The sequence below is a fragment of the Manduca sexta genome, chromosome 28 (assembly GCF_014839805.1).
Source record: "Manduca sexta isolate Smith_Timp_Sample1 chromosome 28, JHU_Msex_v1.0, whole genome shotgun sequence".
NCBI classification, from domain to species: Eukaryota; Metazoa; Arthropoda; class Insecta; order Lepidoptera; family Sphingidae; genus Manduca; species Manduca sexta.
In genome coordinates, this window is record NC_051142.1 from 19,046,813 (window position 1) to 19,072,907 (window position 26,095).

The 26,095-nt window shown below is 36.9% G+C and overlaps 1 protein-coding gene across 6 annotated transcripts in view; it reads left to right on the top strand.

Moving 5' to 3' along the window:
* The window catches only part of LOC115446400 (P protein), a 47,982-nt gene that overhangs the window by 19,440 nt on the left and 2,447 nt on the right, over positions 1-26,095 (top strand). For 4 of the 6 annotated variants that reach the window (XM_037444394.1, XM_037444393.1, XM_037444396.1 and 1 more), the window contains exons 2-16: positions 7,577-7,844; positions 17,246-17,393; positions 18,026-18,065; positions 18,245-18,380; positions 18,971-19,140; positions 19,492-19,737; positions 19,987-20,190; positions 21,311-21,426; positions 21,769-21,907; positions 22,547-22,682; positions 23,154-23,356; positions 23,855-23,948; positions 24,701-24,843; positions 25,123-25,233; positions 25,593-25,740. In XM_037444394.1, coding sequence (XP_037300291.1) covers positions 7,646-7,844; positions 17,246-17,393; positions 18,026-18,065; positions 18,245-18,380; positions 18,971-19,140; positions 19,492-19,737; positions 19,987-20,190; positions 21,311-21,426; positions 21,769-21,907; positions 22,547-22,682; positions 23,154-23,356; positions 23,855-23,948; positions 24,701-24,843; positions 25,123-25,233; positions 25,593-25,740 — 2,233 coding nt within the window. In that variant the 5' untranslated portion in view covers positions 7,577-7,645. The remainder of the gene's footprint in view (positions 1-7,576; positions 7,845-17,245; positions 17,394-18,025; positions 18,066-18,244; positions 18,381-18,970; positions 19,141-19,491; positions 19,738-19,986; positions 20,191-21,310; positions 21,427-21,768; positions 21,908-22,546; positions 22,683-23,153; positions 23,357-23,854; positions 23,949-24,700; positions 24,844-25,122; positions 25,234-25,592; positions 25,741-26,095) is intronic. The other 2 variants (XM_037444392.1, XM_037444397.1) reach the window with 1 other exon arrangement.

Here is a 26,095-nt window from a genome sequence, read left to right on the forward strand (position 1 = left end):
TAGCTGGAAGGGAGCCCTCTGAAACACTAACAATTCCGTCGTTCTGCCAAGCAATGCAGTTGTGTTCCGATGTGAAGGGAATTTAAAGCAGTGTAACTGGGGATTTTGGGACTTCAAATTAAACTTCCGTATCGTTTGTTTTTAAAATCATTTTACGTTTTTGAACGCGTCGTACACGTATTAGGACTTATTACCGCTGTAAATTGTAAAAAATCATGTTTTTTTATATATAATTTTAGTACAGACGAAATACAATAAAATGTATGTTTTCACCACAATCCTAAATGTCTCAGGTTGACAAGCGCTGTGTGCCATCATGCAGAACTTTGTGATCCAAAATTATAGTTAGTTTTGTTAGTAATTCTCCCGCATACGCACATTGACCGTTGCTTCAAGTGTTAACATAGCAGTGTTTGATAAGTTTATCAATTTAGTTCAAGCAATTGTCAATCAATAAATTAATTCAGTTCTAAATTTATTTTGAGCCATTGTCATTTCCATAATAATTATATTCGATATTGACAGCTTGCTATCGCCACATTGCGCAGTGTCGGCATCAGTTAATGTCTGCGCAGTGCTTTATACGCAGCTGTATAAAGCACTGCGCATGCGGTCATTTACTAGTATTCTATAAACGATCGTAATCCCTTTTTCAATCTATGGCATAAATTAACCAATCACCTGGGTTCGAATCCCGGGTCGGGCAAAGTGATATTTGGGTTTTTCTGCTCAATATCAGCCCGGAGTCTGGAATTTGTGCCCGATATGGCGATAGGCTCGCCCCTATCACCTCATGGGACGGAACACACTTTGCGAAAAGTTGGTGCCCTAGTTGTGCCTCTGCATACGCCTTTGGGGATAAATGCGTCATGTGTGTGTATGTATTAAAAACGATCGTTAGTATTCAACTTAAAACAATATCTAAAGCTAGTATTGAACCTGGTTTCATTGCCTGTAAATATTGAGTATAGATAACAACTAACGAGCCATTGTCTTTTAATCGCATATTTATCGACAACAGGAAACATTTGAGATGCATCACTATCATGTATTATAGTAACATAATGATGGGTACTAGGCATGCTATGTTGCTGATTATTGTAAAAAATATAAGAGGTCCGCGGTATGACCTTCGGATTGGTAGATTTTTTGATGCAGACGCGGCAATGTGACCCCAGAGCACGAGATATGATTAACCCCTCGGCAGATATGTAAATATGTTGTTTATGTTTTGATTTCTAAGGACTCTTTGAGATCTAGTCACAAGACGACTTATTACCAATTGGTAATCACTTTTGGAACACAAATTTGGTCCTGATGTCGCGTTTGTAACTGACTATACTGTTTAATGTCTGCTTAAAACTAACCTATCTGTTGTGTTAATTTACTTAACATAGAGTCTGTTTCCTAATGTTCAAGTTAATTTTATTGGCCAGTTGACGTATTACATAAACCAGTTAATGATGAATGCACTCTTTTGTTTACAATTTATTTGAGAACTTTACTTTTGTATTTGGTCGCCTTATATGTTATTCGCCAAATTAAAGAAGCCCGTAATGATTTATCAACATCATCATCAGCACGTTGCTGGACATAGACCTCTCCCAAAGTACGCCACGGAGCCCAGTCTGCTGCTTTATGCATCCAGTCGCTGCTCTCTTGAATAAGTCGTCACGCCATCTGGCCAGAAGGCGTCCCACGCTATGTTTACTAAGACGCGGTCTCCACTCCAGAACACACTTACTCCGTAATAATTATTCGCAGTTAATGAGTTCTTGCAATAAGCCGTCATATTTGTATTCCATTTGAGGCAGTCTAGCCGTTTTGCCTTCAATCAGACTTGCTTTCAAATATAGATATTTCTGATTCATGACTATACATGTTTCTAGTATAATGATTGTCTGCGCAAAACTGATAAATAAAACATGACTAGGACGAGGAAAATGTATGTGCCATTGTAAAGTTTGAAAACAATAAACACTTGTGGTGAGCTCGTGGTTTAAATACTAAATTTATCTTCGAATGTTTTGTAAGTTCATATTGAAACTATCTTGAAATTAAACTAGCCTAGAGACTCGTGAAATAACTTTGTGATGGAAAAGAATTTTCAGAATCGGAGATTGATTTTCAGAGGAAAGTATGATGAAACATATCTGATTTTTACTCAGACCACAACTACGACTGAGTCTAGTCTTAAAGAAATAATAATTAAGAAATTTCGTTAGCTATAACTTAGGCACGTAGAGTATGATTGCAGGCGAATAGAAAAATTCAGAATACAAACAAAATATAATGTATACGAGCCAAACAGGCACTCAGACACATTCTCAAACATATTAATATGAATACTAAAATACCTAAAGCTATCCTAACATGCGTCCTAACCGCGATAGGTAAGTGACCTCGTCGCTGGATACAGATCTGTGAGACATAACACAGCGCTCACAGTTCAGTTTGATTCCGCATTTGAGTGACTGACCCTGAACATGGTTTTTATCAGTGTGTACTCTAGGTTTTAAGTAGGCATAACAGTAATCTAAAATCTCTATTCTTGATTTATACTGCGGTATTAATAGAAGCAACTCGGTTTGCGACATCAGCTGAGACACATACACACATCACGGATTTATCCCCGAAGGCGTATGCAGAGGCGCAACCAGGGCACCTATTTTCGCTATGTGTCGTTCCGTCCCATGATGTGATAGGTAGCGAGCCTATCGCCATATCGGGCACAAATTCCAGACTCCGGGCTGATACTAAGCAGAAAAACCCAAATATCACATTGCCCGACCCGAGATTCGAACCCAGGACATCATCTTCTTCATCATATCTTAAGTAACAGCATACTATGACGAGATTTACAGCTGTGTTTTATTTATTAAACAATGCCAACTCAGCTGGGTATATGCACTTAGATGGCAACTTAAGCTTTGTTTATTAAGTAGTTCAATATATTAAACGAGTACTTGAGAACCTTCTCATCGATGCAATTTATTCATTCATACGATTCCTAAAGGCAAGCTCAAGATGTCACGTTTCAATATACTCGTATTTTCACCAATCATTACCACTGGCTAATTATTGATATTAAAATGTCATTAATAACGTCATTTAGTGTTTACGATATTACGATACGATTTGTCGTATTCCACTGTAAGTACTACGTCGGTTTACAAAATCTTATTATTTATTGACACAACACGAGGTTAATATTAAATAGTCGTTTTGTGGTAGAGCCATGTTGGGAAAATTTATTTGAAACATAAGTGAAAGGGCAAGACTGGTGTTCTACCATTATCCTTCGGGAAACAGGGATTTATTTTCGAAGACCCGATAAACATGTCCCGTTTCTTCTTTAGATTACAGCTTACCTACAATTTGTTATTTCTTATGTCTACGCAAATATTAGACATTGAAATAAATCTATTTTATGGATATTCTCTTATAACCACGAAGGAAGCAGTCTTCGAAACATCGGGAGAAAATCTCTATATATAATATTTTTTTGTTGTATTTGTTATTATCAGGAGAAGGATCTTATGAAAGAAAAAATTCAAAAAATTGCGCCGAAAATTGGAACATTTAAGAAAACATTAACGAAAATATTAATTTTATACAACTGTCAATTGTTTGAAATAACTGGCAGCGATTGACAGAATGCGCGCTGCAAATTCATAGTTAAGACGGGACAACGTCTGTCGGGCCAGCTAGTAATAATATAAATAACCGCGCTAAAATCCGTGAATAGTTGTATTTTATTAAAATTAGCTACTTCAGTCATCTTCTTCGTATTGGGTGTATATCTATTTAGAATTAAATACTTTAGCAACAATACTAGATGTCAGTCGGCCATAAAAACTGACAACGGCGGGTGTGATGTCATATACAATTTGCCATAAAAATATCGTGAGTTATAAAATACATTCGATAAGCAAGTCGTTAAAAACGAATTGAGATTTAGGCATTAAAGCCTACGCAGACGTACAATTATTTTCACGTAAGTGTGGATACAGCCTTATCTTATTTATCTACAAGGCACTATGGTACAGTCAGGCGTAGAAAATTGTAGTAAAGTTTTATTTATTTATTTCTTAAGTTTAATAATTTTTGGGATGACTTATACTTGTCATTCACATGTTTTAACCCCACTTCTTTGTGGAGTCGACACAATACTCCGTTTCGGGTATATTGTAGAAAGGTAGGCTTAGTTTCACGACTCTAAGCCTACCACTAACTAGCCTTATATGTAAAGTTCAAACATGAGCAAATGAAGAAAAATCGTACAATTTCGTGTGGCTTAGATCTAGAACTAGAACCGACGGTGCAATTACCCTTCTGCCTACCTTTTAGAGAAACATACGTAACCCACAAAAACCTTTAAAGATGCAAACTCCCAAACGATCCGTGAGCGATAAATATTGCTATTTATAACGCAACCCACGTCGCAGACAGCCGAATCTGATTCCACGTAATTAAAACGTGAAAGAAGCCCTTTTATTGCCAGGGACGGATTCCAAATCCGTCTAATGCCAATTAGTGTGATAATCTAACGGCTCAATTCTAGCCAATTGTATTATACGTAGATATTAAGCAACCAATTTAAGATGACAGGTGGCGGAATTTAGAACTAATTCAAAAGTGTAAAATGATTGGCTAGAATTTGAAAATCGAACAACAGATGTGCTATGACAGCGCCATCTCAATTCGGTCGACTTTTGTTTGTGTGTATGTGTTTAGTATTATTGCTCATATTATCTACGAAGTGAAATGAAATTAGAAAGTCTACATACCTAGGATTTATAATTAGAATTTCGAATCTCTCTGAAGGCTATATTTCGAGCAACACGTTCCAGTGAACCAATAAGCCATAGCCAGTCTATTTATCGGGTATTTTGAGACTTATAAATAGGATGTCGAGTATAGTGTGGCGCACTTCAATGGAGGCAGGAGCATTTCATTATCCTTTAGTACTTTATAAAGTTCTTCGCAGCATTATTAAAGTATACATTCCATTAATCAAATAACTGAACTCGACTGTACTAGCGACTTTCCAAGTCGACGTCATTAAGTAGCTTTCCCCCTATATAGTAACCTCAGTATGCGCTACAACCTTCGTCTCATTGAAGCGATTTTCCGAAATAAGAATAGTTAGAAAAAAAATTACGAATATTCTCATTCATATATTTTTCGTTTTGGATTTACCGACTAATCGTAACTCGTCGGGAGTCAGTCAGTGCTATGTAGTGGTCTAAAATATTTGGGGGTATTTACTGATATATATTTTATATCCGCCCGGGTACCGACCACCGTACACAAGATGTTAAAACCATAGTGGTCTACGCAAGTGTGTCGCGTTCGGAGATCAGCCTGTGTATATCCGGTTCCAATAGGCCGGCATAATTGTGTCAACTGCCGGGGGGTAATCATCTCTCGTCAGTTGACATTCTGTTGGACCTCAATCCAGGTGTTGTGGGGACACTTTGCCGTGTTATAGTCTAGTATATGTAAAAAAGAAGTTATGAGAACACAATTACGTCAGGAATCATCAGACAGGCGGCTTGCTTGTTTTGGCGTTCAGTTGTGAAAATATTTACACGCGAATTATACTAAAAAATATATTAGCCGAATCGTAGTCGTTGCCTCTGATTTTCTCACGATTGTATCAAAAATAAGATGTTTTATAAATTGCATGAGTCCAGTGTTCATTTCTAATTAAATATGTCGATATATAATTTTAAAATGTTTAATACCTAAACCCTTAAAAAATCGCCGATATAGCATTCAACCTTAAATCCAGTTGTAACTGATAAAATCCGGTTTGAACTGGACCGAACCGGACGCCAGTATGAGCGGAGAGATGGAATTTGACGTAATATGTTCAGTATCAGAGTTCGGGTTAGTTATTTTATCTTGCGTTTGCATAGAAATATTAGCTTTTCATTCCTTAATGCTTTGTTATCGTAAGATAGTACTCACTATGTCACCGTTTCAATTGTCTGTATGTACTACCTTGTTGTTACTAAAACGCTTAACTAAATTTGATATTTTTGAAAGACATAGCTTGTAATTTCAGAAAGAACACAGGCGAAAATATATGATAGTGCTGCTAAACGAAAAATAAAATTGCTGGTCTGCGATTTAGAAATAATATAAGCAAAGCTCGCATCATCGCAGTTATTCACACTCTGCCAAAACACGCTTTATTTGTTTTTCCAAGCTAATTTCTGACACAGCTGAACCGTTTTCTCATAACATTTCAATTGGCCGGTAGACTACTTTTTAGAAAATAATCTGCGTTACATTTTTGACTGGAATATGACGTTTAGACAAGTAAAACCGCGTTCAAAAACTATTTTTTCCAAGCGTAGCATCTGTATTATTTGCTTTGTTCTGTCATTTTATTATGTTTACAGTTATCATATCCTTGTTTTTTTTCACGTGTGAACAGAACTTAACTCTATCTTTGCAAATATTATTTAATTATGTGTATTTTTGTAATTCACACACGACAGGTTGAATAGCGGCATTTAAAAAATGATCCATCAATCCTCAACCCGACTCTGTAAATAGACCGATCAAAATAATATTATGTGTAAGCCTAAAAGCGGCGATAGCCTAGTTGGGTTTGGAACAGAATGCTGACAGGAATGTTTGCAGATAGAATCCCAAGGGCACATATCTCAGACTGTTCTAAAAAATTATGTGTGTTTGTGAATTATCGCTTGCTTTAACGGTGAAGGAAACCATTGTGAGGGAACCTACACACATAAGAAGTTCTCTATAGGAATTTTGAGGGATCATGAAGTCTACCAATCCGCACTACAGCGTGGTGGACTAAGGCCTAATCCCTCTCAGTAGTAGAGGAGGCCCGTGCTCAGCAGCGACAGTATATAATACAGGGCTGATATTATTGTTATTAAGCATAACAAATACTTTTTGGTCCATTTCTGCGATGAATTTAATAAGTAATTGGGGTCGGTTATTCATACGCGATGGCTAAAGCAATCGTTTTTAGCAATAGTATCGTCTATAGCATTTTTATGTTCATGTTTTGTATGTAAATTTAGTATATTATGTTTACATCACTGAGTGAAGGTAGAGATTAAACATATGTTCTTTACTATCGTATACGCAAAAATTTCGACACCTTGTGTACCACAGCGATATTAAAGAAAAATAACTTCGCAGTAATTAAGTAGAATTATGTATCGGTTGAAAAATAGATGATTTATGGAGCAAAACATCGGACTAATATGTAGCTGAACTCTTACCAAACTAGAAAAAGTTTGATTACTAAATCTTACAGGATTTACGTTCAATGCGATAATATTATAATTGTCATATAGCCAATTTAGATAGATTAGGTATTTTATAGAGTCGATACATTATTAGTTAGTTCGTATAACCATCTTAATAAATTCCGTCAGTGTTAGTTATCTTTATAAATATATTTTTTTATTTGAAATTATTTTTAGTACTATAAAAAATTGTCACGATTCTCAGAAATGATATATTTTCGTGGAATTGTACAAAAATGCGTCGAAAACATTTCAACATTCAATACATGTTTCCATAGCCGCCTGTGAATTAAAAAAACAAACTGTCAATGTGAAATGTAAATAAAATTATCAGTGAATCGATCAAAATGGACAAAATTATCGAGAGTGTTAAGAAACTGAGTGGTTCTAGGAGGGCAAGCCCTGACCTGAGCAGGAGTCAGTACTCCTTGGTATCGACTGGGGAGCTGACGGCCGGAGCCATCGAGTTATGGATGGGGTTACCTGAAGAAGTCAAGTACGATCCCGCTCTGGCCCCGTTTCGACAGTATTATGAGAAGGAACATGGTAAGTGTTTTATTATTATTTGCTCGCAGCTAGCCTGAGCAATGTCTGCCCAGTCTCAAAAATCCTTAAAAATCATGTATTTAGCCTGAATCACATCTTGACCTAGTATCTTCCTCTATTTATTAAATAATCGTCCATAAAACATTTAAAAAATATTTTATGTTATTTGGTAATTTGTATGGTTTACTATATTTATATTTTTTAAGGTCTATGTTTGTAATTTTTCTCACGTAGAGACCTAGAGTTACGTCTAAACATTTAAGAATTTAACAAAAATTATTGGTGTACAACTGTGTTAATAAGTGTTCAAGAAAGATTACCACATCAACTAAAACATATTTATTCAAGCTTACCGCAATATATACCTCAAAGTATACGCATTTAAAATGTTCAAACATGCTAAAATAAACTTAATATTTATCACACAAATATCATTTGAATAAAAACGATAAAGTCCGCCTCGTTACCACGAAGACTGCAAAGTTTTCGAAACGTCAGGTGAAAATTAAAATATAAACACCGCGATAAAATCCGAAAAATATTTTAATTTATAACCATAAAGTTACATATATCAGAAAGCATGAAATGAAAATAGTTTATATTAGCCAGTTCTTAAGAAAAAACAGGAAAGATTTGTCTGGACGGTACAAAATAGAATCTAGGTAAAAACTAATGGAAAATTTCTAGATAATGTCTACAACAAAAACGCCGAATGCCGTCTGTCTGGGCTCTGTTTTTTACGTTTTTGATCGTTGGCCAATGGGTGAGCGTTTATTTCGAACCGGTCCGATCCAGTTCCAACCGGTATATAGCTGCATATAGCAGATACAGAAATAACATTGAAACGCGACGCGCAATGAGGACACATTTGGCAAAATAATCCTTACTACGTATAATTTCAAAATCCACCTTTAAGCATTATCTTCTTTAAATTGTCAGTAGCTCTAATTTAGGTATGATTTCTTTGTTTTCAAAGGCGGTTCTGAACTGCATATTAGGAGGATTAGGAACTGAATAATGTTTAGTTCGAAATTGTGTTATAGGACTTCTAAGTTTCGACAAGAAGCGGGCAGATATTTCCATGTTTTCAGATGCCACAATCTTTAAACGAAAAGTCCGGTGAGATGTACAAGTCTGTTTCTTTGTCTGTATTACTATACAGTCAAATAGACAGTTATAACCGCACGAGGATAGCAAGTTCATTACTATGAACTTGCTATCCTCGTGCGGTTATAAACGTTGCCAAAAGAATGGAAATAAACAATAAGCATCAAGGCTGTAACTTATCTGGAGGTAATCCTCCAAAATTACGTTTGAACTAACAAGTTCTTGTAGCAGTATAATGCGCATAAACTTCCACGTGCGTTTACTCTTTAGGTGACGCGCGGGTGAGCCGCTGCCGGGCAATTAATGAATGCGGCTATCGTGCAGTATTATATGAACGCTTGTGATTTTACCAAGGTCTCATTCCTTGGATGGCGAGAGGCTTTGCCCAAAAGCCGACTTCTGCGAGGGTTGCGGTTGCATGCACCTGCGCACCCTGCGACCCTCGAGAGAGAGAGAGAGAGTCGAATGGCGAGGTTTTAGTCGGTAGGACGGTTTATACCGACAAGTCCGGCAGAAATCCGTAAACGGACTTTCCCGTGTGAAACAAAAAAGTGCGTTTACTCTACCGGTAACACTTAAATAATTCTACATACATACTGCATACTGCTGGTAGGTCTCTCATAAGTGAGAATCCGCCTGGGTATGTACCACAGCAATGTCTATTTCTGCCGTCAAGCAGCAGCGTGTAGTCACTGTTGTGTTTCGGTTTGAAGAACATTGCACCCAGTGTAACTACTGAACATAACAAGACTCAACATCTCACGTCTCAGGATGGCGAGCGCAGTGGAATACCAAACAATACTCTGTGATTCGACGTATGGGATGGTGTTTCTACTGTTTGTGGGCGGTCGTATCACTTACTATCAGACAAACTACAAGCTAGTCTCGTCATTCAAAGCGATAAAAAAACATGTGACTTCCGCAAGTTTTGCAAGCATATTTGCAAAACTCAGCTAGCTTGATTGTTTTATAAAAACTCCTAAGCCAACTTCTGGATATGTTCTTACTAATCAAAACCTCGCTTAACAGAAGTAATTTATGTAAACGTTGGAAACATGAATAGAATAATTAATTAGGACACATGACAATCGTGTGTCTGACCACATATTGCACATAATACATTAAGAGTAGATAATTGTGCCGGTAAAAAGCAGTCAAAGGATTTTATCCGCCATTTAATCTGATAATACATCAGAAACATACAAAAACATGTCTATTTATCAGATGTAATATAAAAGATAACCTAACTTATTATTAATATGGTGTATATTAGAGTAAACTTTGAAGTGTTTGGGGAGATATGTTAATTGTGTGAAACAATTCCTTATTTTTTAATTTCCTGTAATCAAGTGAGTCTCACATGATGTTTTGTGACTTCCAGTGTCCATAAAAATAAAACAAAAATCATGCTTGAGAAGCCTTGAGAGTGACAGGGATTAGGAAAGTGAGTCTTAGAGCGATAATTTCATTAAAAATAAGTTCAGAATAGCAAGTTCTCACAGCAGTATATTAAGACCTTCCAGATGCGTTTAAATTAACGTTATTATTTCAATAATTCATATTCTACTCGCCGCTAATTGTTAGGTGTACGATACAAAAAAGCACGTAAAGCCGTTGGTCCAGCGCCTGGTCTCTCTCCACCATGTCACATTGCCATCTCACCGGACTATGAGAGTGAAAGAACAGAGTGCACCTGTGTATTGCACACATTTGTGCACTATAATATCTCCTGCGTATCCGGCTGAACTCGTTGATATTGGCCGCCGTGGTCAAATTCGGTTCGGAGGGATTCATTCATACAGTAAAAATTAAACCAAGTTCAGCAAGTTATCTTGATAATCTAAACTTCGTCTTTTACGAAACGCAACAGCTAGATGTCACAGTAGTTTGTGTTTCTCTGATTCTTTACGTTTATTTACCTTGACGTAAGGATAAGCAGCCATGTCGCGCCCACTTACTCGCGCGTCTTTAAAAGGAGTTAATTAGCATTTACATAAGAGTAGCAAGATTATTCGTCATACTCGGGTCAATGCGAGATTGTTCGGAACATGTTAACCGTGTGGTAGATCTCTTGTGCGTAGAATATAGATTTCCATCGATTAATCGGGATAAGCAAAATTTTTCTCATCGACCTTTTTTTATCAAGCACCAATGTGACTGCAATGTGATGGTAAGCACGATGCAATGCAGTTAGAATATTGATCACAACTCATTATCAGCCCGGAGCCTGAAATTTGTGCCCGATTTGGCGCGATAGGCTTGCCCCCTATTACATCATGGGACATAATACACACGGCGCAATGTGGGCGTACAGGGTGTAGTTTCGCCTCTGCCTACCCCTTCGGGAATAAAAGACGTGAGTCTATGTGTGTTGATTCAGTTTCGAGTGATATTTTAGCAAGGTTAAATAGTCTTTACTAGTGTCCAAAATCTGGTAGTCTTCCATATAATGTCAAAACCAAATGGAGAAGTAAGTTATGTGATGTTAAATGTAATTGAGTTTTGCCACGTACGACGCCATTAGTCAAGCGACCTTGTATTTATCAAAATATCATGTCCTGTCAAATGAAAGTACTTATGATGATATGTTGGAAACGTTCCACAGTGATAAGATATGACAGAATCAGTGTGGGTTTATCTGCTTGTTAAGTGATATCATGATGCCAAATCCGATGTCTTATTGATTATAATGTATTACTCTCTTATTGATTATAATGTTTTGCCTTGAGTTCCATAAATACTCATCCGGGATGAGAAGCTTATGGCACTCAGGAGTAATGTACCTTTTTATTAATAAAAAAAAATCTAAGTGGGTTTAGTAGTTCTTGAGATTAGCGTGATCAAACAAACTCGTCAGCTTTACATTAGTATAGATCTCTTGTGCCTCTATTGGAGATTTTTAAACTTATTCAACTTCAATACAGTTTTTTTTTGCGTACCAGACCCCGTAGTTTATACTGGGGGAAACCTGCGAATAGGATGCTTGAACCCTGGGCTTGGCGACGGCTAGGGCCTGAAAGAAAGTTGGGGACGGATATCTGGAGGAAGAAAAGGAACATTCTTAGGATAGTCGGAAGAGAGAAGGCCAGGAATGTTCGCGAACCCTCGTAGGCCTCAATTTGTAGATACTAACCATGAGGTATACACACTTCACTGTGTACCTAGGGCCGCGGCAAATGTCCTCCCGTATATGAGCGTGCATTCGGTGTGGAAACAAAGCGCACAAAATTCAATACAATTGAATGACGAGACGAGCGAGTAGCTCGTTTGGTGAAAGCCCCATAATTGTTTACAAAGCAACAGTACCACATAGAAATATAGATTGCCATTGCAATTATCATCTGGACTCATTATATTTATATAATAGGTTGTTTTGTAGTAATCACACCGGCTTCATTATTCTTTCTTCGACAGCAAAAACTTTTCTGAGTGTTCATTATGAAGTATTACTACAAATGTTACCTTTAATAACTGATATATATTTGTAACATTGTAAAATAATTAAATTCAATAATACCGTTATCTCAATACAATGTGACGGGGTCATGTTGGTATTAAAATATTTATAAAAACTGATTAGGTGACCTAACTAGGTCTAATTTGATAGTAGATGGATATTTATAAAACAATTTATTCAGAATTCACACGACAATTAATGGATAAATTTTGATGAAACAAACAGAATTTTAAATAAGGTTGAATTGATTATTGACGTAAAGTAATTGATTTTGTTTGAAGCATGAATTACAATGCACTTTGAGGTGTGTTATGTGTTCGTAATGAGGCCTTATAATATGATATATAATTGCTGCTTGATATATTGTATGCTATAGCTGATCCGACAGACGTTGTCCTGTCTTCTTGATCGCTGACAGTTATTTCAAACCACTGACATTTATGTAAAATTAATATTTTCGTTAAGTTTTCTTAAATGTTTTAATTTCCCGAGCAATTTTTTGAATTTTTTCTTTCATAAAAACCATCTACTGACTATAACAAACACAACAAAAAAAAATAGTGAAATCGGTCCAGCCGTTCACGCGTGATGGCGTGACCAAGGGAAATAGGGATTCATTTTTATATATATAGATATGGTGTTGCTCGCAGCTCCACTCGCGTAAATAGCGTTGTCAACTACAAAGGGTTATAACTATAGAGATTCATGGCACTGTATGTACGACGCCAACGATATAATAAAATCAGATTAACAAATTCCATATTTTCCCTTCGGAGTAAAATACCGGGATATAAAGCAAGAGGAAGAAAGAAACATTTACAATATAAAAAAACATTTAAAACAAAGTCCAAAAAAAAAATAATTAAGAAGTTATTAATAGAGGGTTCGGACAACATCACATGATACTGCCGAAAAGATTCCAGTTCAGCACTAAATGCCGGGTAAGGTGTACCTGACGCTGGTTTCCAACTGGAACCCCTCACCTATTGGATAGTGACCAACGGATTGTATCAGGAAAAAAAAATAAAATAAATAAATAGACAAATAATACAGACGGTAAAAAGCAAATAAATACTCTAAGTGAATAAATAGTCTTAAGTGAAACCAACATAGTTCACTATTATAATAATGAATGTATATGGACTATTCATGTGCCAATTTACATCCAAACTTATTCAGTTGTCCAAACATTTGCACAACCTTTCGCATTTATAATAAACTGTAATAATAAGAAACAATATAAAGTTTGTAATTAGGCAGTGTGTTATAGATGACTGCATCATTTGGACACTGCACATTGCAAATTAGCGGTAGAAAGAGACAGCTATAATCGTTTAAAAGGTCAACCGGATATTTATTTTAATATGATATGTCACTTGTGTGCCACGGAAGTTCATGAGCACAAATAGCACTGATATAATGGTGATAACACTCAGTTATTCCTTCGAGTACGTTCGGTCAAAATATACGTACATATTCTTAATACCAGAATAATATTTAGTAATATAAACAAGTGCACACTCGTCTCCGAGGTATACAACAGCTTCGATGTGGACAGTACGGGTAGTCGGTCTACGCCACCGCGGGTTTTAGTTGGTATGCCAGTGTAAGAAATATATGGGTTAAGGACTCGATTCAATGCTCGCTCGGATGATGTTATACTCCCGAGTTTCGACATTAGGCTGTAAGACCGGTGAAACCAAAATAACCGTTTCACTAATCTCCTAGTGGTAGTAGAGATAACGCGTTTTTCCCGCGTAAAAAGTACATAGCCGTAATATACGAAAAAAACTCCTTAAATGTAGATTAACTAATTGCTAGTTCACTACTACAAGGTTCTATGTGATATTGTACAAATTGTATTTTACACACATCTCAAATAATTCTATGTCTTTCATTAAAAATTACCAATAATACCAATGATAACTTTATTTATCTATTCTTTATTTATATGGGGAGCCATGAATTATTGTCTCGACGAAAATGAAAATTTTTTCAACGTAAATAAGTCTTTGGGCAAGTTTTCTGTGATTGTATATAATAATTGTTATGTACCTAAACTGTTTAAAATTCAACAATAAATAAGTAATTTTAGTTTTTCGGTAGACCATCCAGATCGAACGGTTCCAATGATCTTGTACTCAAAACTGTCGAGAAAGCGCTTGTAGTATTTTTTAAATGTTTTGTAATTTATTTTTCATAAATAATAAACAGTGAGGAGAAAATGATATTAATGCATTATTTATAAAAACAAACGTAACAATTTTTGTACAATCTTCATCATTAAAACAAACAATAGGTTCAAATATCTGAAGGAGATCAAGGATACCTGCCATTCTTAGTAAAGGCCCGGGCATAAGTACCCTGAACCTGCGGTAATAATAATAATATCAGCTCTGTTTTTTATATTGTCCCACTGTTGGGCACGGGCCTTCTCTACTACTGAGAGGGATTAGGCCATGGTCCACCACGCTGGCCTAGTGCGGAATGGTAAAGTTCACACACCCTCGAAAATTCCTATAGAGAATTTCTCAGGTATGCAGGTTTCCTGACGATGTTTTCCTTCGCCGTTAAAGCAAGCGATAATTTACAAAGAATACACACATAATTTTAGAAAAGTCAGAGAATTGCGTTTGGGATTTGAACCTGCGGACATTCGTCTCGGCAGTCCGTTCCGTAACCAACTAGGCTATCGCCGTTTTTTTAACCGGTGGTAATGCATGAAGAGATTGATGAAGGTGGAGGAAGCGAGAAAAGTATGCCAGAATCGTGCTAAGTGGCAATCCATAGCCCCTGTTTACCCCTATGGGACAGAGGCTTGATACTATGTATGTATGTAAAGGTTAATGTTAAACAATTTAAACAACTATTATTATAATATCACATGACCAAATTTGACCAAAAAAATTGCACAATGCTGGGTAATTTATCTCGCTTGGCAAATAACATGAAAAAAGTCAATGGTTGTCATTAACATAATTTTTACGTCATTTACAATGTCATTGGGTACTTCAATTATAGCACGGGTCTGTGAAATATGCATGACATCGATTTTCCTTACATGCTGTACATAGTATTTTTATGATTAAACAAATTATATTTTTTATTATACAAATGGTTGTAAATTGTGTTTTCAAATATACATGGCGGAGGGGGGTCGTGGTTCCGTTATGCTGTACATAGTTACTACTAGAATTTATTGTGGTTTCACCGGCATCGACACACCTAATATTCCGGAAATAATATTTGTTATACCCTTTTTCGGGATAAAAACGGACCACATGTTTATTCCAGGAATTGTCTTGCTTTTAACATCTACAAATAATTAAAAACTATAACATTAAAATAAATATTCTTCATAAACAATTAAGATATAGAACAAGCTAATAAACCTATAAAGTTATTACTTTGTTAATTTTGCGAATGATTACTACATGTTGGTCGCGGCTTCTCCCGTGTGAAAACTCTTTTTCACTACAAAAATCCTTAAATACTGCAACAATCCATAACGCTGTCTGATTAAAGAACAGACTTAAACATTCAAATATTTCTTATGGAAAAAATATTTGGATTAAAAGTAGGCTATATGTCTGTAGCGAAGGATCCATAGAAGCCGATTCCTACCGGCTTCCGTTTCGTTTATGAAAAAACGAATTATCATTAGAACGGATTTCCTGTAGTAATATTTCACACTTTGCAACTGCTATATGTTGATTCAAGAAATGGTCTCCATGTGCCAAATTCATCCAAATCCGTACAGTGGTTTATAAATTTATTTCTCATAAACATACAAAGGCTTTCACACAATTTTGTATCGGATTTTGCTTTTATGCACTATGCATCGCTAAAGTGATTTACGGACTTTAGCTTCCCCTTTTTTATGGTATTGTGTCGATGAAACTTTTTTAATAAATAAATAACAAAACTCGCATCACTTCTGTTAGTAACCACTTAGTGTTCTGCGACCTTAATACAATAAAAATGTAACATTTAAATCTTCTACGTAAACAGGACTGAATATATGATTATAATGATTAATGTGTTATTTTTTACAAACGCAAGTCCTTGGGTCCTTCATAATTACAATTAGGTAGTTATTTTTCATTGAATGTAACTTTGACGTCATTGTATGATGATAATAAAACGCCGAAACGCAATACAACCAGTAACTAAGTAGTTAACTGTAGGTTAAGACAATAATAAAAACACATACAACGTAACAGACAATAATAAAGTCCGTAGCAACATTTGGTATGTAATATTTTTTGTTCTGATACATACGAACATTACGTTACTAATGCAAGTTGGTGCATGACTTGCGTTTGGTGTCTCGTTCTGAAGATCAACCAAAAGTAAATTGTTAGAAACTTACACAAAATTGTCCGATCTAAGTACTAACACTAGTTTACAGCCTATTTATTCTACGTCTACTCGACGATAGAGGCATTCTGATATCCAAGCAGCATGTTTTGTCTGTCTGTGTGATGTCTTGATATGTAAAACTCATTGAGTGCATAAAATAAAATGGAGCCGATTCAAGTAAATCACTCGAGAAATCTCAGACATTTTACTGACTTCTCCTCCGTTACTAGATGCAAGTCCGATTAGCATCAGGTGCAGTGGACTACCTTTGTTGGGTCCACCACCCATCCACACATCCACACCCACTTTTCACCAAGCGTGTTCCGTCCCATGATGTAATAGAAGGCAAACCGGGACTCTAGTGCTCGCCATGTCGTGTACAAATTCTAGACTCCAGGCTGATACGAAACTACATCACCCAACATCCTTTGCATGAGAAAAATAATGAAACCTTAATAAATCCTATTTGTTTCAGGTAACTTTGATAACGTTTCTTTGAAAAACTCCGTCCCTAAAATAAAGAGATTGCCGCTGGTGAGCTCGGCGCCGCATCTCAACAATAATGTGCATATCATTAAGAATGATGTCACGGAGAAGAGTGATGAAAAAAATCAAGAGAAATTGTAAGTGTTTCTTTACAATGATTGCGATTCGCTTAGGTTTTCTGGTGTTTTATCTGCACTAACTAGTTAAGGAGTGGCTCATATCAAGTATCAATCCAAGGCATCTGTATCAGTTTGTGAAATTTTTCTAACATCCGTCCAGTTTTGGCATTTTTATGGGTTTACATTTGATTTCTTATGTTTACGCGAATCTTTGACATCAAAATAAAACTAGTTTTAGAATTTTATCGCGATTTTTATTATAATAGGATAGTTAGAAACTTGCACAAGCTGGGATTCTGTTATAAATTTGTTTAAAACGGAGCCCAAAAGACTGGCTGCCATGCACAAGATGGAATTCTATTATACATTTATTTAAATTAGAAGACCGACTGCCAGATTGCAAGATACTGTGAGCTTATTCTGCGTAGAACGTACCGACGAGAAAAAAATTTTAAAATGTAAAATGCAGATATTTTTACTTTGACCTTTCGGACGACCTACACTTGAGTCCAACCCGTGACCATGAAGGCTGCAGTCTTCGAAACTTCGGGAAAAATTACAATATAAAAAACATATAAAATCCGAAACCTAGGTTTATTTCGATGGATTTGCCTTTGTCTCTCTAATTATAGTATTGTTTTCTTTTTCAGACTTGAAGCCACTGAAAGTGAGCAAAGTGAGAAAAGCAAGGTAAGTTTCTTAGTTTACAACTCGCACATAAATATTTTCTATATGGGATAAGTGGATATAATAATGTTTGATCAAGTAACATAGACTCATTTATTTACTTCACACTAATAAAAGTGAAAATATCATCAGTGCATGGTCTACACACTCTACTCCAGCTCCATTCTGACTTTTTTCACCAGATGGCGGTTGTGCGGCATTACGTGAAGATGGGCGTGCTGCTGGCGTGCTGGGTGTTCTTCACGGTGGTGTTCATGATGTACAATGAGAGAGAGGAGATCATCAGGAATACCTCCGTCATGCCTGGACAGATTAAAAGTAAGTACATGCTTTGGTACAAAAAGTTCATACAAACTTCACGTACGACCAGTACCTCTGTCAACTCTTTGATCATGAAGGCTAAAAATAAAAATAAACAATTGTTGCAGAAAAGCCGTGTACATAACTAGTTTAATTTCGAAAATCACATCTCTTGCAATATGTTAAGTTCTGTTTCTAAATAGTGCTTTACATTAGAAGACTATGTTACTTAATGGTCCGTTGCTGGACGACCTGGATATGTAGAATGAATGTCCTATATATTAAACATGGCATCCTAAGTCACTGTAGTTACGTTTTGTAAATGTAAACTGCTACTTTGTGTCAGAAATGAACAATGCGATGGTACCTAACAAGACAGACTCGCCGGCTATATTTTACCCGGAATTCGATCATAAATTTAACGAGAAATAAATTTCATAAATCACGTAAGATACCTACCTACCTTCTTGGATACCATTGTTAAACAGCCAGGCCTCTAACTTGTATGCTTTAACACACGCTTCAGAGGTCAATTTAAAATTGACGAATGAACACAGAAAAAAAGCAACACTCAACATTGCAAAAAATAACCTTACATTTCATTTCAGATTACGTGCTCGACGACCAAGGGGATTCTTTGTCAATATTACTAACTCTCTCGGGGCCGTTCCTGTCGCAGCAAAACGAAAACTTTAACAAAACAACTGAGGATAGTTTGAGCAAACTAGAAATCTGGCTGGAAACTTGGGATGACAACAATAACTTTAATAAATCACAGGTAAGTAAAATGTTTGATCTCGATGGCTTAAAAGAGTTACATGGTTCTACATATGCTCTGACTTTTTTATAATTATGTGTGTATTCTTTGTGAATTTTCGCTTGTTTTAACGGCGAAGGAAAATATAGCGAGGAAACCTCCAAACCTGAGAAGTTCTCTATAGGAATTTTGAGAGTGTATGAAGTCTACCAATCCGCACTAGGCCTGGCCTCCCTCCTCTCAGCGGTAGAGGAGTCCCGTGTTCAGCAGTGGGACAGTATATAATACACGGCTGATATTAATACATATATGCTTAATATTATTTTATGTGTGCTTCAATTTTTTTCGCTAACCTTGAAACACTTCTTTCAGAAATCAGTACCCTGGAAGATAATACTAGACGAGCAAAACCTCGACTTCTCCGAAGGCGAACCACGCTCGAGCAAGCTTAAACTCCATTCGCTCACGAATTCGTCCTTCGCTATCCGAATGCGTTCGACTTCGAACCAGACCATAGCGTTCACTATGAACTACATGCTGAACCCGATCGACAGCACAACTGGACTTATATATGCTTCGTTACTGTTGTTTGGACTTTACGTGCTGATTATTTTTGAGGTTAGTTCAAGTTTTTTTTATTTGTAAAATGGTATGAGTATTTTAGTAACAGGAACATGGACTGTTGCTTCGACTGATTATTATTGTAATCTTACTTTAAGCAAAAGTCGATTTTATGGAAATTTGGTTGGAACCAACTATGAGTTTCATAATTGAGTAAAAACGAAATATTGATTATGTGTTATACACTGCGTCTGTTTGGACCCTTAGCCAAATCAAAATAGATATTAAATTTATTCTTTTTTTTAGATAATCAACAGGACAATGGCGTCAGTCCTCCTCTCGACTACATCCTTAGGGATTCTGGCTATAGCGGGCCAGAGACCTTCCCTTTCAGAGGTGATCTCTTGGCTGGACGAAGAGACGTTGCTGCTGCTCTTCAGCATGATGCTGATCGTCGCCATTATGGCTGAGACCGGCATGTTCGACTTCCTTGCTGTGTTTACTTTTGAGGTGAATATCTTTTATCGAACGAGAATATATCAAACATAAATCAAAATGAATTATTAATCACTTAACAAAATATCGTGCTGGCTATCCTTGGGTTTCACTACATATAAAATTAGGTGTATTACCAGAAAAAAATACTTATTTCAAATTTAGACCAATTGTGATTATATCCTACTCTTAAAAAATCTAACGTGGAGTGTTTAGCTATTGTTTTTTTTCTGTTTCCATAATATACCCACGACTTTCCCAATCCCATTCTTTTGACTAAAAGTCGAAAAACTTCGTGGACAATAATAATACGCAGATATGGAGTCTGTCATCGCCTTGCTCGTTTGCTCTCTAAAACAAAAGATTTATCTATTGTCTAGGAACGTTGTTAATAACCATGATAAAGTTAATACAATATAAATACATAAACGCGTGACGGACAGACTGGGTGACATCAGTTTGCCTAGCGTCAAACAAAATGATGTACTAAGTAAGTAACATCAAATTTCGGACAAGATGTCTTTTATTATTTCCCTTCACACATACAGTGACCATTTTAAGAGATAAATATCTGTAATGCGATTTACCAGAGACTATTTAAATTAGTAAAGTGTGCTGTAAACAGTATAGATAACGTACTTAATTGTCTGAATCAAATGTATGTTGGTAGCACTAGGGTAGATAATGGAGCATTACAGCTTATTGCTGTGTTTTGTAGGTGAGATTCCCGAGCCCGAAGCAAGCTCCCCCCTTTCCCAATAATTATTAACTTCCTAAGTGCATCCATAATGTGAATTGTATTTGTTGGAATACACAGTGGAGATCGCTAACCAAATGTTCGATTTCTATTCTTTTTCTATTCGATTTGCCTTTGCTATGAAAAATTTTCTGTAATTTTTACCAGCCATGTGTTCGATTACTACCCAATCGGGTACCTCATAACATATATCACTGTACCCTCCGATCGGCCATTTTTTTATTCCGGCCTGACAATCACTTGATACACCTGATGGTATGGTATTGCCGTCCAGATAGAGTGACTACGAGTAACAGACGAAATTTATATGTCATTCGACACAATCATGTTGACCTATTTAGGCGTTTAAACTGGCTTATAAGTTTTTCTTCATTCCAGGTGACTAGAGGTAAAATATGGCCGCTGATCAGCCTGCTGTGCATTATCACCGCGGTACTGTCAACATTCTTAGATAACGTCACAACAGTATTGCTCATGACACCTGTTACTATCAGGTAATGTATTGATTTGGTGTTCATTACATAAGCTCATGGCTATATCGCAGTGTGGGGTAGAAATAAATGCAACAAGTAAAGGATGATATTAACCAAATGGGAAGCCGTTATATACGAGTAGTTACTACTAGGTGTTATTGTCGACTTTTCCAGGACAAAAGAAGTCAAATGAATCCACGAAATATAAATAGCTAATGTTTATCCACGACATGACATCTGTATAACAAATTTCATCCTAATCCTTTCAGCGGTGTCGGTGTTTTTTTTTCAAACAACTTTAAACTAAAATACTTAATTGGATAGTATGATTGTTATGTTCCCCAATCGTCTTTATTCTTCCAGGCTTTGCGAGGTGATGGAGATGGATCCCATTCCCGTGCTGATGTCAATGGTGCTATTCAGCAATATAGGCGGCACCGCTACTCCCGTGGGAGACCCGCCCAATGTCATCATAGCTTCTAATAAGGCGGTGGTGCAAGCGGTAAGAGATCTATTACTCACTTTTGAGTGACAAACATGTTGTTTATGAAAATCTAAAGCTGCATCGAACTAAGGATGACAGTAACAAATGATAGTAATGCACATTTGTATGACTGGAAATAATGTTACTGCAAAGAATGTTTTTAATCAGATGAAATGAAAACTTTCAACATTTGCAAACCATGACAATGAGCTGTGGAATCACAGTCGGTGAATGTCAAAAGAGTATCTAACAGTGCATGTGCCTGCCCTGGCCCGTTTTTGATATAGTTCTGTAGAGACAGATAGCTAGTGGCCACTGTATAGGGACAGTTGGTTGCGCCTCTCTATGGAAGGGGAAGATCTTTAGTCAGGCAGATGTTGGGACAGACCGGCCATGGCCCCCCGAATAGTTATCATTCGGAGCGAGTATACATGCTACGTGCAGCGCGAATTCTACTACCGCAACCTAGGATCGCCTATTGCCACCGGTCAGTAGGCAATTATGATATTAATAAATGAGCGGTTAGGTCTCCTAATTATTATAATTGATCTTGTAATCCGCGTGATGATGGTCAGTTGGCGCTGAACGTTATTTATGCCGCCACGGTTATATGAAAATTTTTTGTCTACTTCAAAAAATATTTTTATGTATTTCCAGGGTATAAATTTCACAAACTTCACATTGCACATGACGCTCGGCATCGCGTTTGTGTGCGTCCAGACGTACTTCCAACTCAGGTTTATATATAGAGACACGAAGAAGCTGCGGTTGAATGAACCCAGGGAGATACAGGGTGGGTATAAAACGCTTTTTGTGTGTTTGTTTTACTTACGTACTATATTTATGCTGCTGAATTTGTTACTTAAATGACTTCCGAGAATGCCAGTGGTGAAAGATCATAAAAGTTCCTAGTACTTAGGCTGTGAACAAGGTCCAGGTTATTATTTCCAATTCGAATATTTAATGGCTCATATAAAAAAAAAATAAGTGACTTAGATCTTTGAAAATGAAAGATTCATGCTTTTCACATATTTTTTTTATTGCTTTGAATGACGAGACGAGCTTGCCGTTCGCCTGATGGTAAGCGATACGACCGCCCATAAACAGTAGAAACACCATCCAACACCTTAAATTACAAAGTATTGTTTGATATTCCACTGCGCTCGTCATCATGAGACGTGAAATGTTAAGTCCAATATGTCCAGTAGTTACATTGGCTACAATGTCCTTGAAATACACACTCTAAGATAATTATTTTTTTCAGACCTACGTCATCAAATTTCAATATGGCGGCGTGCTGCTGACTCATTACCCCATCTGAGTAGAGACGAGCAAGTTGTGAGAGGGAGATTAGAGAAGAAGATACAAAAGTTGTCGTCACAACTAGACGTGTTAGTGAAAGAAAGCCGCAAGAGGGCGTGCCCGAAGGATACGTTCAGGATTACCCTGGCCGATATGAAGGACAAGGTAATGTGTTATTAGCTTTATATATTTTTTTTATTCGGGCACAAATAATGAAACCACTCCACCTGATGGTGAAGTAAAGTGCTGAACAGATAGAATGTTTTTTTTTTTAAAAGCTCGGCGAAGTGGCTTCACTGCACTTGATGTTAAGCGAAGTTAAGTCAATAGAAAGTGCCAACCGAGCGAAGATACAAGCATCTCTGGACGGTCGGCACAGTCATGCGCAGACCTGCATAATTGCTTCTTCACGCTCCGTGAATGTGAATTGAAGAGAGTTTATCTTCCTTAGACAGTACATCAATTTATATCTTATCGGCATTTTCGAAACCAGATATGCACAGACTGGTTCCGAAAGGACACGTGAACCACTGAACTACTACTACTTACATGAACCACTGGTGGCTTTTACACCTTGATTGCTATGTAGATGGATGCAAATATATCTCTGTAAGATATATCTCTGTCTAATCCACCAATGCTCACCAAGTATTTCTTTTCCAGTACAAGATACGCGACAAGAGTCTGCTCATCAAAGCGACCGTTTCCATCACGTTCGTTGTTGTCGTTTTCTTCTTACACTCTCTACCAGAATTCAGTAAGTATTGTGGTTTGTTTTCCTTTCGAGTATATTTTAGTTGTCTCGGATGGAAACATGTCTATGGAATTTGTATGGTCATTAGATTACTAGGTCTTATACTTTGTAATACGACTTTATACGATTTGACAAAGGTCGTAGGAATACGTTGGATGCGGGCCGCTTTCGACAGGTCCGTCTGGAAACATTTGGGGGAGGCCTATGTGCAGCAGTGGACTTTATGCGACTGATGACGATGATGATGATACTCTGTGAGAGGTTCGAGGTTAATACGATGTGGTGATATTTGGGTGTAATAGTTGTAAAGCTTATGGATTCAGGGGAAAGGTTTACGTTACGCGTTTAGCTAAGAAAAATGTTGACTGATGATCAATGACTCTCGCTGATTAAAGTTGTTACTACACCTCAAGCCTGGGCTAGTAGCAAGTTTAACTGTTCAATTTATACGTTAGGGTACACCATGGCTTTACCAAAATTTCGCTGTTTCACTATTACAAGGTTATATGTTATCTTTTACGTTCAAGTTGAATTATATATGCCAAATAATTCTAATCCCGATTCCCGAAAAGTAATTAAAAGAGGAACTGTGAATTAATGTTTATCTAAAGTATTTTTTTTTATATATATTTTTCATAAGTAAAAATTACCATAGGGCCTTGTAACAGTGAGCAATTGATTTATAGTTTTAATGATTATCGTAGGGTAATAACAGGTAGGGGGTAGCGTCTGAATGTATTTCCTCCTTCCACCAGGCCGCGTGTCTCTCGGCTGGACGGCGCTGCTGGGCGCGATCCTGCTGCTGACACTGGCAGACCGCGAGGACCTGGAGCCGATCCTGCACCGCGTCGAGTGGTCCACGCTGCTCTTCTTCGCTGCGCTCTTCGTGCTCATGGAGGTGAGCATATCATGAAATTCACAACTTAAAAGTTAATCTTTATACCTTCATGATTCATCGTATTATAATAATAATATAGACAGAAATCCATAAATTATCACTTTAACACGCTTAATCCGAAAACTAGTTTTATTTCAATGTTTAACATTTACGTAAATTTATAAGAATAATAACGCCTAATTCCAGTTAGTTGCCTCCATATACCTTGGAATATACGATAAGCAAGTATCCTCAAATTTTTCATATGAAAATACTAATCTACATATTGATATATTCTAGGCGCTCTCCAAGCTGGGTCTGATAGAGTTCATTGGAGGTGTGACTGAGGCCATCATTCTTGGAGTGGACGAGAGCGCCCGTCTGGCGGTCGCCTTGTTGCTGATGCTGTGGGTAAGGACATTGCTTTTCTAGAAAATTTATTGCGGCAGGTATCATGCGAGGTAATCTTGATCATCACTTTTTCCATGTCTACCATAAAATCGAGGACCATGTTTTAATCTGCTATGAAGGTTTTATAGCCAGAGAAGTTATGAGGCTAATCATGGAATATCGTAAAGTTTTGCTCGAGAAATGCCATTGCGAACCTCATCTATAAGGAAAAGAAATGGCGAAGAGAATGAGCAAATTTATAGGGCCCCCATAGTCGTGAAAAAATTCTGTGAGGCAATGGTACTATCTCAATCTATCGTCATTTCCAACATAATGTCAGGTGAATATTATATAATTATATACCTGCTTCTCATGTCTAGGTATCGGGAGTCACATCAGCCTTCGTGGACAACATACCATTGACCACGATGATGATCAGAGTCGTCGTTTCCCTTGGCTCCAACCCCAACCTGAACCTGCCCATGGCGCCCTTGATTTGGGCCTTGTCCTTCGGGGCGTGTTTGGGGGGTGAGTACTTTAAAACTATAATATAATTTTCTAATGTCTTAATGATGTGTTTCGTCTCTTCTATCTGCACATATGGCATCATCGGATAAACGTTTTTTTTAATTTTGATTACTGTGCTTATCATTAAGTGCAGTAGAGTAACGACTACTAAAACATAGTGATGTTCTATTAGAATAAAAACGAAGAAACCTACAGTATGACGGGCTTCAGTATACAATGAAAAAAACAGGTACATTATACTCACAACCTTGATCTAAATCTCTTGATGCTATCAAGATTTTTCACATGATACGATTTTTTGTTGGGTTGTAGCATTTTATTCTTCCACAACGTTGATGATGATTTTTATTCCTTT